Consider the following 13,441-nt stretch of genomic DNA (forward strand, 5'->3'; position numbering starts at 1 on the left):
CTGTTGAGCCGGTCGGTCTAGTTGTCGTCTGTCGTTGGTCAACAAACACCATTTCGAGGTTAAGTGATGTTGTCATCGGCGTTAAATATTCGTAAAATCGGTCGTTTTAACTTTATTATGTGAAACGAAGTGCTATCATGAATAAATATATCGTTGTGGGTGTGTTTGTGTACTTCACTGTTATTAAAAGTAGGCCTACGTTCTTTGGCCCATAGCCCAAGCTATGGCCAACACATAGACCTAGGAGTAGGATGTTGTGGATAAAAATCGGGTAAGTTATAGTGTTTGTTGACTAGCAATACGTTTTTACCCCCTTTAAAATTTGGTACCTCACAGTCTTTAGTGGTAGACCATTAAAGAATGACAATGACAGCACACTGCACTCCAATACTTGAACCTACAGAATCACGAACAATAAGAGCTCAGAAATAACTTTATGATGTCACTTTAAAGTTATATCCAGTCTATACCAAGAGTGAGCACCAAGTACAATGGTGCTAGGGGCAGATTACACTTACAGAATATTTGCTTTCTAGCTGAACCATTGCCTTCCCCCAAAGTACCAGTTCAAAGATTTAAAATTGCAAATTCAAGAAATCTTTTAGCAGTTGCCATGTTTGTTCTGGTTTTTCTTTTGAGCTCAAATTTGCGGCATTCAATTTTACTGCACTTATGAGATAACAAAACCTCAGTTCCTAAATAATGTGGATTTTTATCTCATATCTTAGGTAGGTATACCAATTTATACTGCTTTTGCTTTATATGAAATGGTTAAAGATATGATAAACCGTTTAGGAACTTTTCTAACACACTGTATACAAGAACTAATACACTGCTTGGTAACCAGTTTGCAATACATCTACTGGCATCAACCGTGACTAATTTCAAGCAACAATACAGTAAATCCATTAAGTTTAATCCAGTAGCGATAATTAGCTAGTGCAGAACATGTAGCATGATCTACAAGTTCCAGACTGCGGTGCATACCGTTTTGTACATTCCACGTAGCAGGTTTGTAAGCTAATTTAAAAGAATAATTTGTTTAATTAGCTTACCTGCTATGTGGAATGTATAACACGATATGCATGGTTATGACAAACTAACTATTGCTACTACGAAACAGGATTTCATTATTACTATGAATAGGCTAAATTAGTTTTAGAACCATATCGAGATATTTGTTACTGATGACATCAATACTATAAAAACAGTCTACAATTAGTTTTTTGGTATTCAAAAACGATCATTTTTGTTCAAATTACAAGTTTAACATCGCAATTTTTTTTTTTGATATATAGAACATTACGGATCTTAATAATAAATATCCAGAAAACCCAACAATCAGGCAAAACTTATCAATTCTCGATACCGAAACAATTTTTTTATAGTTTTAGCAAATTTTCTGGTTGGATTGGTTACCTACTAATAGTCTATGCTACCTTTGACTATTAATACAACAACCATAGTCTATGCTACTACACAAATCTTGTCTTAATGTCCTTCTATATAAGTATTTTTGAGGTAATTTGTTAGAATTTTTAGGTGGTGTTTTTCAGTAGGGAAAAAATATATACAGTAATGAAACATTCTAACTAGCCTATTTAAGAGACCTTGGAGCTTGGAGCCTAGCTGTGCTACCTCATAAAACAATAACAAAACTACAAAGAAAATTTCTAATATCATAGTGCGTAGTATACTTAAATTACAATTACTTTGGTAGGCCTATATAAAAAAAATATTTCTGGTTGATAAACAAGTCTTTAGCAGCTGTTTTAAATCAATCCAATATGGCAGCTACCCTCCAAAGACTTCTACGTTTAAACTCTTCTTAACACATTAAATCACTAACATATTTTTTTTTTTAGGGAGAGGAGGGAAAATGCTTTTACGCACACAGGTAGCCAGCCTGTAGTGTGAGACTCCTGAAAATTATCAGACTACTGACTAAAAAACCCCCTCTACTCTGTTTTGGACACAGACCTGGAATTGTTTGTCACATTACTTCAAGTCAGGCTAACATGTGACCTAAGCCCTCAGGGCTCGCACCGTTTCTGGCATTTAGATTCTTAATGACCTACACCGCATCCCGGTCAAGGTCGATCTTCTTAGCGCGGAGAATACCCTGGATATAATGTGACACACAGGTCCAATTGTCCTCACCCTCCGTCATAATCGGTATGACCGTGTCCACCGACAGCAGTCCTACTAACTGTTGAGCCTCCAGGCGGGGCCTTTCCCAGCACTGGCAGTGGAAAAATGTATGTTCCACGTCATCGATAATGCCTGGGCAGTATATGCAGTCGGGTGACACGGGGTCTTAACACATTAAATCACTAACATATTAAAGGTAAATGAAGATCTAACAGCAAAAATCCAAAAGGAAATGTTATTATAAACTAGAGGTGTGCCAGCCTGATATTTCCAGTCAAACCAAACTCGAGGTAATATAGTGATCATCTCCTGTGGTCATGGAGATATCGTCGTCGTCTTCTGGGATCGCTGCAAAATCTGAAATATCTTTCTCAATTACAGAAACAACATCACTGTCTTTTGCAGTCACGACAAAATCATGAATATCTCCTGCAGGGCTCATGGAAACGTCATCGTCGTCGTCTGCAATGGCGGAAAAATCATGAACATCTCCCGTGGCCGTATGGACGTCATCATCATTTACTACGTTCACAGGAAACGTCATCATTGTCTTGCACGGGCATGATGGGTATTGGTAACAGAATCAACTTTTGACAATCAATTCTTGATACTGATACCAATGTCCAAGTATAAGTGGTATCGAGAATCGACACATCCCTAGTTATGAAATAGCTTGCTAGAGTAAAGGTTGTGCTTTGATTCTGCCAAACTGCACCAATAAACATGTTTTTAACAAACTCATTAAAAAGCTTTACTCTTTGAGAATCCTCGAAAAGCTCGAGTTGAGCCGAGTACTGAAATACTCCCTAAAAAGTACCCGACCACTTGAGCACTTGCACACCCCTGAATTAAATGCAAGTTAGCTTATTTGAGCTAGAATAAATAATGAAATACGGATGTTTAAAATTTTAAAACTAAAACATTCACTAAAAGACCTTTATAACAAGAAGTGGTTTAGTAGCAAGACAAGGATTTGGACCATAACACGCAATGTACACTAAACTTATGACAAGTAAGCTTTATGAATGAGAATAGGCTCATTTATAATTGAATATATGACAATTTAAACTATTCAAATACATCTTTGTCCAGGACCACTGCAATTAAGAAAATAAACTTACTTAAACTTACTAAAACTTATAAAGCCAATATTTGATTTTATCTGTCATGTATGTTTGTTGTATCCTAGATAGGCCTAGTTCTTTTATAGGCCTGTTCTTTTATTTTTTCTTAAATACTTTTATGGCCTGGAGTACTTCATCTTACAAAATTGTCAATAACATCTGTATTACTACAACAAATCAAGATTTGATACTATTATTATTATACAAGAACATACCAAGTACTTGAGAGCCTTGAGGTTGAACCCTTTGGTGTTGGTAAGATGGTCGACCAGTCGGCCAGGAGTTGCTATGATGATGTGAGGTTTCTTGGCAAGAGTAAGTGATTGAGACATCATGTCCATTCCACCTACGATGACAGCACACTGCACTCCGATACTTGAACCTACAGAATCACGAACAATAAGAGCTCAGAAATATCTTTATGATGTCACTTTAAAGTTATCCAGTCTGTACCAACAGTGAGCATCAAGTACAATGGTGCTAGGGACAGATTACACTTACAGAATGTTTGCTTTCTCGCTGAACCATTGCCTTCCACCAAAGCATGTTTAAAGATACTTTTAGGAAATCTTAAAACTGTTATTAAAATTTTATACTGGTAGGACAATGTTTCCACGAGATAGGTCCAAAGTAGTAAAACTATAGTTCAATCTTACCCAAAGCTTCAAACTGCTCTGATATTTGATACGCCAATTCTCTGGTTGGGGTGAGGACGAGGGCAAAATATCTCTGCGGAGTTTCAAGCAGTGCCTGCAAGATTGGGATGGCGAAAGCAGCTGTCTTTCCAGACCCAGTCTCCGCAAGTCCAATAACATCTTTGCCTGTGTTGGAAGTATTTTCAAAGCGACAAATCAGTATCAGTATTAGTATGAAGTATCACTTAATATTACATATGTTATTTGCTATCTTATTTCAATGTATTATTCTACGAGAACTTTTGTCATAAATTACACTATCACTAAGTTGGAGAAGGAAACGTAATTGAACAAAGGATTTAAGTTTAATGAGAGTTTATATATCCCTTTGAGCCCAGAGATTTATCATTGATTTCATGATGCCTATTTTTATCATGTTCTCATAGCTCTTCTTTTTTTAAACCCCTATTTTTATGAAACAAGTTTTTTGTAACTCATAAGAGCAAATAAAAAGTTGTAAAATGCCTCATCTGAGATGCAGCTATCCTATCAGCTTCCACACAAGTAGTCTACCACTCACTTGATCACTTTTCATTAAATGACAGTCACTTACTTTGTGTACAATTTAAGCTTGATATGACTGCAGGATGAGCGTGAAATTGAGTGAATCTGTCTGGCTTAGTTATTGACTTATATTAGCTAATTATTTTTCCTAGATCAGAGTGGTTATTAAAATCTAAATGGCCAAGTAACTTGCAGATCTATTAACAAGCAATATAAATCTGTATGAAGATTTGTTGCATCAATAAATCAATAAAACTTAAGTTTAAGTAGGCTAATCATGTTTTTACCTTTGAGTGCTAGGGGTATAGATTCTTTTTGAATTTTAGATGGATTTTTCCAGCCAAGAGCTTCACATGCTTCACAAAGAACATCGACGACTCCCTGAAATAAAGTACAGTTTTGCTTAACATGTTGGTTCTATACAATTTAGATATGTTAGGTTAACTTGGTTATAAATAAAGTGTATCTTCAACACTAATATGTGCACCAATACATAGCTGCAATAATAGGTGATGTTTGTGTGTCGGTTTGTAAGCTTGAGGTCAGATCTGAATCATCTGTATTACTTGTAAAAATCTCTAGTTTTAAGTTTGACCTTGTTAATTACAGCATTTTAAGTTCAGCCCTCCACTCACAAGGTTATGCCCCCTCACATAATAATCAGGCTAATCTTGGGACATTGCAATAACACCAATCATCTGATACTTGATATCGATACCCTATTATTAATTTTATTGGTTCTAAGGCAAGAATAACTTAAAATATTATAACTTAAAATATTACTCATTCAATAATATTTCATGACTGCCATAGCCTAGATCGTTTACTCTTGAATTGTTTAAAGGACTGAAGTATTACCTACCCTTATATACAATTTAAAATAAAAACATCACCAATATTTAATGATTTTATTATTTTAGTGAATTTACCAATAGGGAAGTAGCTATTACCGTAGGACTCATGGTAAGACTTGAGCCCGGGACCAATTTACTTTTTCATTTTGATGTCCCCAGAGGCCAAAAACACTATTTGTTCAAATTTTTATATATGTATATATATGTACAAAAATTGATTAAACAGCCACTAGAGGACCCATGCTGCTCCGCAGCGTTAAAATAAAAATAATATCCGAGAAATAAACAAACTCATAATTTTTTATTGAGTAATACAGTATCTTGAGCTTAACTGATTCAAACGATCAATATCTCAAGTTAAAGCCTATAATTTACTGATTATTTTGAGTCTAAAACATATAAAAAACCCCTGAACAATACTGGAGCTATTGATTTTTAATCATAGAAAACCCTTATGAAAAATAATATTAATTTTTGTTGTTCACCTTGCGTTTGCTTGAAACTCGTCCGATTTGAAAAACTAGCTTAAATGAAAGTCGGTATTTCACTGAAGGATCTTAGACCAAAATATATAAGATTTCATCTACATCGTGTTCAGGCGTAAGGGAAGAATTCCAATAGACTCCAAGGTCTTTAATGACGTGGCACCGGCTCAGAGGAGTACCATCCAACCGATAATCCATATGTACAATAGTTTCACGTCTTGTAAAGGATATTACATTGCATTTAGAGAAATTGAGATACATCAAATTCTGCTTGCACCAAGACTCAATGCCAGCGAGAGTTCTCTGCAGAGATTCACCATCACTAACATTTCTGATCGTTTTAAATAATTTTATATCATCGGCAAATAACAGTTATTCGGACTCAATTAGGTCCCCTATATCATTTATAAAAATGTTAAACAGACAAGGCCCCAAGAGAGATCCCTGGGGAACCCCTGACAAAACTGTCATGGGTAGAGACTCAGCATTTGCAAATCTGACTATCGAGTGTCTATTCCTCAGGTAATTGTCAATCCACAATAAAAGTTTACCAACAATAGTAATTGGTAATTTACCAGTAATTAGTCCACCAGTCCATCTATATCTCCATAATGTGACAAAATTCCTATTATAGAAATCATTATTGACTACAGAATCACTTTAAATGTTTCTACAACAATGTTATCATGTTTAATCAGCGATGTTATTCTTCTCATCAACCAGGTTACTCTCTTCACTTAACCTGAACTTGTAACGGCGTAGCATACTAGCACTACGCAGCATGTATGAGTATGAGTATTTTTTTTTTAGTTCTATTTGTAGTGAAGTAAAATGACGTCACTAGCATAATGCAGATGATAGAATCAGAGTGAGTTAATAAAGTTCAAAAGTTGTTAAATCCAGTTGCTTGTCGTGTGGTTGAAAACAGTCAGCTGTAGGCTTAGGCCTAGTTACCCACAGTTCATTCCACTTGTAAATGTTATCCATCTTACATTGTTTATTGTAATGTTGTATATTTTTACAGCAATATCTTGAGAAATATTCATCAGCGGTGAAAAATAATGGTACATTTGGATTCGGGAGGTAAAAAACTATAGGGTAAGATATCATTAAAAATTCTTTGGAGACACCTATACGGAATAAATAGGCCTACCCCAAATTTAACTCCCATAAGAAATACATGGGGAGCAAATGTCGCTTAAGTATAAGCCAAGTGGGATTATAGATAAATATATGCCGATGCTTGATGGCAAATCTGTGCGTTCCTACCTTCAATTTGAGACCTCAATCATGAAAATAGGTCGGGTAGAAGAGCCAAACGAACTTGGAAAAGAAAAACCATTTTTTTTAATAGGCCTAAACCTACATAAGATAATTTTAATTGGTAGAATTTATATTTTAAATAAACTTCAAACGCATATCAGAGATATAGGCTAGTAAACAGTTCTTAATTCTTAATCTATAAGTTATAAATAAAATTAGAGTTTTGTCTGTAGGTAGATTGCTCAGAATCATAAATTTTTAGGTTATTTTTACGTTTTATAGGCTACATTAAAGAAGCCGAAAACAAGTCTCATCGCAATTTCTGTCTGTCTTCCGTCTATCACGGCCCAAGAGCCATTTTACGCGGCCTTCTCCTAAAAAACGAGAGTACATATCAAGATCCGAATCATTTTAGGCCCTAATGTATTCACTGGATTGGCGAGTATTTTTAGATATTAAAATATGGCCTCACTACTTTGTAAATAAACTTACAGACGTTTAAAACCCCAATTTTCTGCGATTTTCATCAAGTTTTCTCCCAATGTTTATAACATAATCATATTAAATAGCGAACAGCTGTTCGGATCAAGATTATTTTTCTCTAGCTAGCTGTCACTGATATGTTTACATTGAATGTTGTTTACAAATACTGCAATCATTTCCGACCACGTTTCAAAAGCAAATCCAAACCAAGTTGGATTCAAACCGTTTTTTCTTTACATAACGGATTTAATTAATCGCAAGTGCAATAATGTGTAGGGTAAACGTAAATGAAAATAGAGATTCTTTGTGTAGGTATAACATTTTTCTTGAGTTTTGATAACCGGGAAAAATACATTAAATCAGTGTTGTCAGTGTGTAAGCCTGGGAAACTTACATTTTTTTACATAAGCATTACCAGGTATTTATTCCATACAGGTGCCTCCAAACAAATTTTTAATTTTGATATCTTACTTTATAGTTTTTTACCTCCTGAATCCAAATGTACCATTAATTTTCACCGCTGATGAATATTTCTCAAGATATCGCCGTAAAAACATACCTAACATTACAATAAACAAGATAGGATGGATGACATTTACAAGTGGAATGAACTGTAGGTTTAGGTTAACGTGTTGCGTAGTGCTAGCTAAGTGCTATTCTGTCTGCTACGCCGTCGCCATCACAATTTCACAAGTTCAGATTAAGTTAAGTGAAGAGAGTAACATGGTTGATGAGAAGAATAACATCGTTGACTAAAGATAATAACATCGTTGTAGACACGGCCGCCTTTTAGCTTTGTAGAAACATATCAAGTGATTCTATAGTCAATAACTTAATGTTTACTACAATAGGAATTTCGTCACATTATGGAGATATAGATGGAATAATGGACTAATTAACTTACTCGTAGTTCTTATTTAGGCATGTCAGGGTGGTAGGTCGTGCTATATGTGAATTGGTGACTGCATTAAGTGTTTTGAAGTTAGGTTAGATTAGGAAGGTAAAGTTTAGGTTATAAATGTATCGAGTTGTTAGTTTATGTCGCCTGCAGACTGTTTTTGTAAAATTAAAATCCAGAAAAAAACACTTCAAATTACTATTTCAAAAATGCCTAAACTTTAACCCTTAGAGTGCCAGGCGAGAAATAAAAGTAACGCTAAAAAAATGCCGATGATTTTTCCCGAAGGTCGCGCTAAAAATGCCGAGCGCGATCTGGCGATTTTTAGGTAAAAATTTCGTAAAAATCGAATTTTCGATATTTCGACCAACGAAAATCGATGTATCGCATCTAGTAACTTTCGACTCAATGTTAATATATGGGTTAAAAGAATCCGAGTATCCATTCGGTTGTTATGACAACTGTTCGATCATTACGAAACGTCCGGTCAGCCGGACGTTGGCACTTTTGGCTCGTTCTAAAAACGTCCGGTCGGCCGGACGTCGGCACTTTTGGCTCTTTTTTAAAACGTCCGGTTCCCCGGACGTTGGCACTCAAAGGGTTAACTTACCTAATCTAACCTACCTTCAAAGGACTTAATGCAGTCACCAATTCACATAAAGCACGACCTATCACCCTGACATGCCTTTTCTGACATCAAAAGGAGTTTGCTTACACATTCTAGAGGTTTGGTTAGGTTAGGTTATGTTAGAATAGCACCATTTTAGTATGTAATTTCTAAACGGCGAAATATAAATCAATAAATCATTAATAAGGATAAAATACTGGAAACAATAATACATTATTAACTTATTGGTCTTAGAAAGTGAAAAGTGTAACTTAATCAGGTGATTTTCATATTGCAGAATCAGAGTTAGCTAATAAAGGTTGTCACTTCCATTTGCTTGACTATGATTGAAAACAATCAGCTGGTTGGTTTACTTAACCCATCGTACATTCCACTTGTAAATGTCATCCATCCTACCTTGTTTATTGCAATGTTAAGTATGTTTTTACGGCGATATCTTGAGAAATATTCATCAGCGGTGAAAATTAATGGTATATTTGGATTCAGGAGGTAAAAAACTATAAAGTAAGATATCAATATTAAAAATTCGTTTGGAGGCACCTGTACGGAATAATTACCCATTACCAATAGCTTACATAAAAGGTTTCAACTCATTGACGGTAGGCTACTTCAATGGTGGTTGTGTAAAGTGTTAAGTGACAACTGCAGTGGGTGATTGTAACAGAGGTTTACGGATTATCCTCAAATCGCTTTTCCAATGTGTCTTCTAAACGCTATTTTGTGCTGCTCGCTGGAACATGTACAGCCAATAGCCTAATTGCCCATCTCTTGGGTTCGTAGGCCTATAAACAATTATTCATAAGTTGGTAGCGCATATTACCATAGACAATAGAAAATTTCCAACCTGAATGTTTAATGGCGAGGTTGAGGTAAAGTATTTGAACTATATATCATTTGGTTTCAACTGACCACTATAAGATCCCCGTGCGTAGAACGGGCACATAGGCCTAGCTAGTTCTTATACTATAGGTACTCTAACTTCTTACCAATTCCTTGAACGTAAGCTGCTTTTCGGATGAATCTTCTATTTCACTATCGCTGGCTTTATTCACGTCATTTTGCTCACTATTCGTTATTTCATCCTCAGAAGAATCCATATTTTAAAATGATTATAATATATTATAACTTGACTAAATATCAATTAAATATTGGGTAAATGACTACTGACTTAGAATAGAAATAGGCCTATAGAGATAACTTAGGCTAGAATGAAATGAAAGATCCCTCTTTATTTATGTTATATTGTTGATTTGTTGTGTACACCCACGTCCTAACCTAACCCTGCCAGCACGTTGTCTTCTTCCTTCAGTGTATCAGTGTATCCGTAATCCGTTCAACCAACAACAGCACAACCGCAACAGCAGACAACAGCTAAACAGCTGGGAGCTGAGCGCTGAACGACAAGACACCTTCTTCTTCTTGTTCTTCTTTTTCTAGTTTGCTTTTAAAAAGCTGTCTTGGTTAAATTACCATGTAACCACACTATTTCACCTTAAAACACGACTGTCCTATACATTTTCCCAGCCTTTTTCGAAATGCTATCATGATGCTAATTAGGAAATGATTTTCGTTTTTCTAATAAATTGAGTTTACCGAGATTTATAATTTAAAGTTGGTGTGGTTAGATGTTTTTCAGTATGAATGTATTGTTTAATAATTATCTCAAAGTTGGATTTCTGTTTTTATTAAAAAAATTTGTAATTGTGGCCATAACTTGCTATATTTTCCATTACGAGCATGTGGACAGTTGGTGGTGATTTCCACGATTACTAGAAAAATACCGGTATGGATCATAAACACAAACAAATGACGTTTTTGGCCCGAAAATAAACATTATTCAACATGGAACTGCTAAAACATATGTTCAATGCTATTAGTATAGGATTCGGGCCAACAACGTCATTTGTTTATGTTTATGATCCATACCGGTATTTTTCTAGTAATCGTGGTGATTTCCAATTTAACAGATTTCTTCATTTTTGCGTAAAGGCATTGTCTCATCATATTGTAGGCAAGGCACTGTGTAATGATGTGCACTATTGTTTCACATGGTTCACAGTGAATAATCACGTTTAAACATTCACTTCACACCGAACTGTAACCAAAACTACACGATAGTTCAGTCAAATACGATGTTATGTAAGGTAAATCAATTCAACTACTGTAACAAACAATTTTTTGTCAAGTCTTGCTAGGAAACTCTTTATTTATGAATGAACCAGACATAGATCGCAGATGTTCAATATGGTAAATTTCACAACTAGTCACGAAACTGACCCATTTCGTTACGAGTATTGAACGATACTTTTTATCACGATGAAAAAACTACTTCATAAAACTTAAAAAGTTATCTGATATTTCGTAATCTATTCATTTTTCTAATCCAAACACCATACGGTTGAACAATTAATTTTTCCTACAGTTACCTAACAATGAACATGTTCTCTCACTGATTTGAGAAAGCAAAGTGGCCAATTCGCTCATCAGCGAGACAATGTTAACATTGTCTCAGTCTAATTATTTTGTCTCACTCCAGATTTGCAACGTGAAGGCACGAAATAGTGAGCGCGTAAACATGTAGGCAAGGTTGTATGCGCGCGAAATACGTTGGCAGCACTGGCTGTAAATCAGCTGGTCAGCTGTTGTACTGTAATGCTACTTTCACATTAAATGTCATATTAAAAGTTCACTTCTGTGTAAAAATATGTTACGTTTCTTTACCAATTTATTTGTTTTATGGTAACTGTAGGAAAAATATAATGTGCAGCTCGAGTGCAAAGTGCAATTGCTCACTAGTTGCACAAATAACTAACTATCTATGTAAAATTCAATATATTGTTTGTGTAGCGAAAGTAATGTTTATGTCAGGAAAAGTCAGCTGATCACCTTTTTTTGAGTATGGAAATTGAAGATTTTCGAGGGATCTCAGCTGTATGGAAATGGGCTGTTTTCGAATACAGAGTGATGAAAAAACTATAAATTCCGGTTTTGCTCCGGAAGTAATACTGTAAGTCCTGCAGACTGTGGTTAAATTACGTCCATATGTTTAGTTGTAAGCAAAGGAAATTGATTTTTATCCAACGTCAAAAGATAGCAGCATCGTTCCCAAACTTTAGCCCTTACTGGACTTAAGTAATGCCATTCTACGTGAAAATACCTTTAATTTGACACCTCAAACGTTAAAATCTGTGAAGCCGTTAACGAGTTATGACTGTAAAAATAAAAATGCTTGCGTATTGGTATATAGATATTGAATTACTGTAACATAATTTTAGCGAATTTCCCATACAGGGAATAAGCTATTACCGTAGTACTCATGGTAAGACCTGGACCCGGGACCGATTTAATTTTTCATTTTGAGGTCCCTAGAGGCCATAAACACCATCCGTCCAAATTCAGTTATATATATATATATATACAAGAGGTTTTACCCGCGAATTCACGGGTGTACAGAAGCCAATAATAAAATTAATTTTATCAACTTTGACTTTATATTTCATTTAAAGGGCCCAAGTTCAAGAAATTGTCATCTGAAAGGATGCTAAAAGCAGTGGAACCTCCATACCTTACGTTCTTAGGTGGCCGAGGTGGGTACAGTTATAACTGAACACGCCGCTCTCGTTCACGAGTCTTTAATACTTTACTTTAGACTTATCAATCAAATGGCGACCTGTTAAAGATCGGCAACAACCTCTTGGAACGAACAACATACATGGTTTGTTAATCTCATATTCATCGTGCTTCGAACACCTACGTAATCACTCACTTGCATCAACAGTTAGAAATAGCTTCACTATCGATTCACCGACCTATTTAAGAACATAAAATACCCCCGCCGCAGCAAACCTACAGACTTAGCGAATTTCCATTTGCCTGATTGGATTTAAACTAAAATGTCTCCTTAGAAATATCACATTTATTCCCTATTTAAACAGAATTAGTTTAATGAGTACTTAGGTTTGCTGCAACAGGGAGGGTAAACAAGTTTTTTATGTAGAATATTAAAAGGTACTGTGGTTTAGTAAGAAATTAATGTATTTTCCAACTTTTATCAAAATATGTCCATAAACAAGCAAACTACAACAGTTGACTTATTCTCCATAAGAATAACATGGGAATTTTAAAATTACAATTTTAGAATTTTTTCCGTAACAATTAGGCGCATAATAATGCTTCAATATACTAAATTATTTTTTTTTAAGCTCTACAAAATGGTTTAAAAAGAAATTATGAAATTTTGTGTTTTTAGGGTAAAAATGGGAAAACCCTATTTTTATCCCATAAAACCCCCCATAAACCCCCGTTCCCATAGTCCGATCATGCTGGTTCGCGAACTCATTCAAGTTTATCCTGCCT

The 13,441-nt window shown here is 35.2% G+C and overlaps 1 protein-coding gene across 1 annotated transcript in view; it reads right to left on the reverse strand.

Moving 5' to 3' along the window:
- LOC129005255 (probable ATP-dependent RNA helicase DDX47) overlaps positions 1 to 10,425 on the reverse strand; it is a 31,590-nt gene extending 21,165 nt beyond the window's left edge. The window contains exons 1-4 of the mRNA XM_054434096.1: positions 10,072 to 10,425; positions 4,762 to 4,855; positions 3,932 to 4,096; positions 3,491 to 3,657 (exon numbers count right to left, since the gene is read on the reverse strand). Coding sequence (XP_054290071.1) covers positions 3,491 to 3,657; positions 3,932 to 4,096; positions 4,762 to 4,855; positions 10,072 to 10,182 — 537 coding nt within the window. The 5' untranslated portion in view covers positions 10,183 to 10,425. The remainder of the gene's footprint in view (positions 1 to 3,490; positions 3,658 to 3,931; positions 4,097 to 4,761; positions 4,856 to 10,071) is intronic.
- Positions 10,426 to 13,441: the final 3,016 nt, after the last annotated feature.

The sequence above is a fragment of the Macrosteles quadrilineatus genome, unplaced genomic scaffold (genome assembly GCF_028750875.1).
Source record: "Macrosteles quadrilineatus isolate MER2022 unplaced genomic scaffold, UCM_ALF_1.0 Scaffold_1__1_contigs__length_201487025, whole genome shotgun sequence".
NCBI classification, from domain to species: Eukaryota; Metazoa; Arthropoda; class Insecta; order Hemiptera; family Cicadellidae; genus Macrosteles; species Macrosteles quadrilineatus.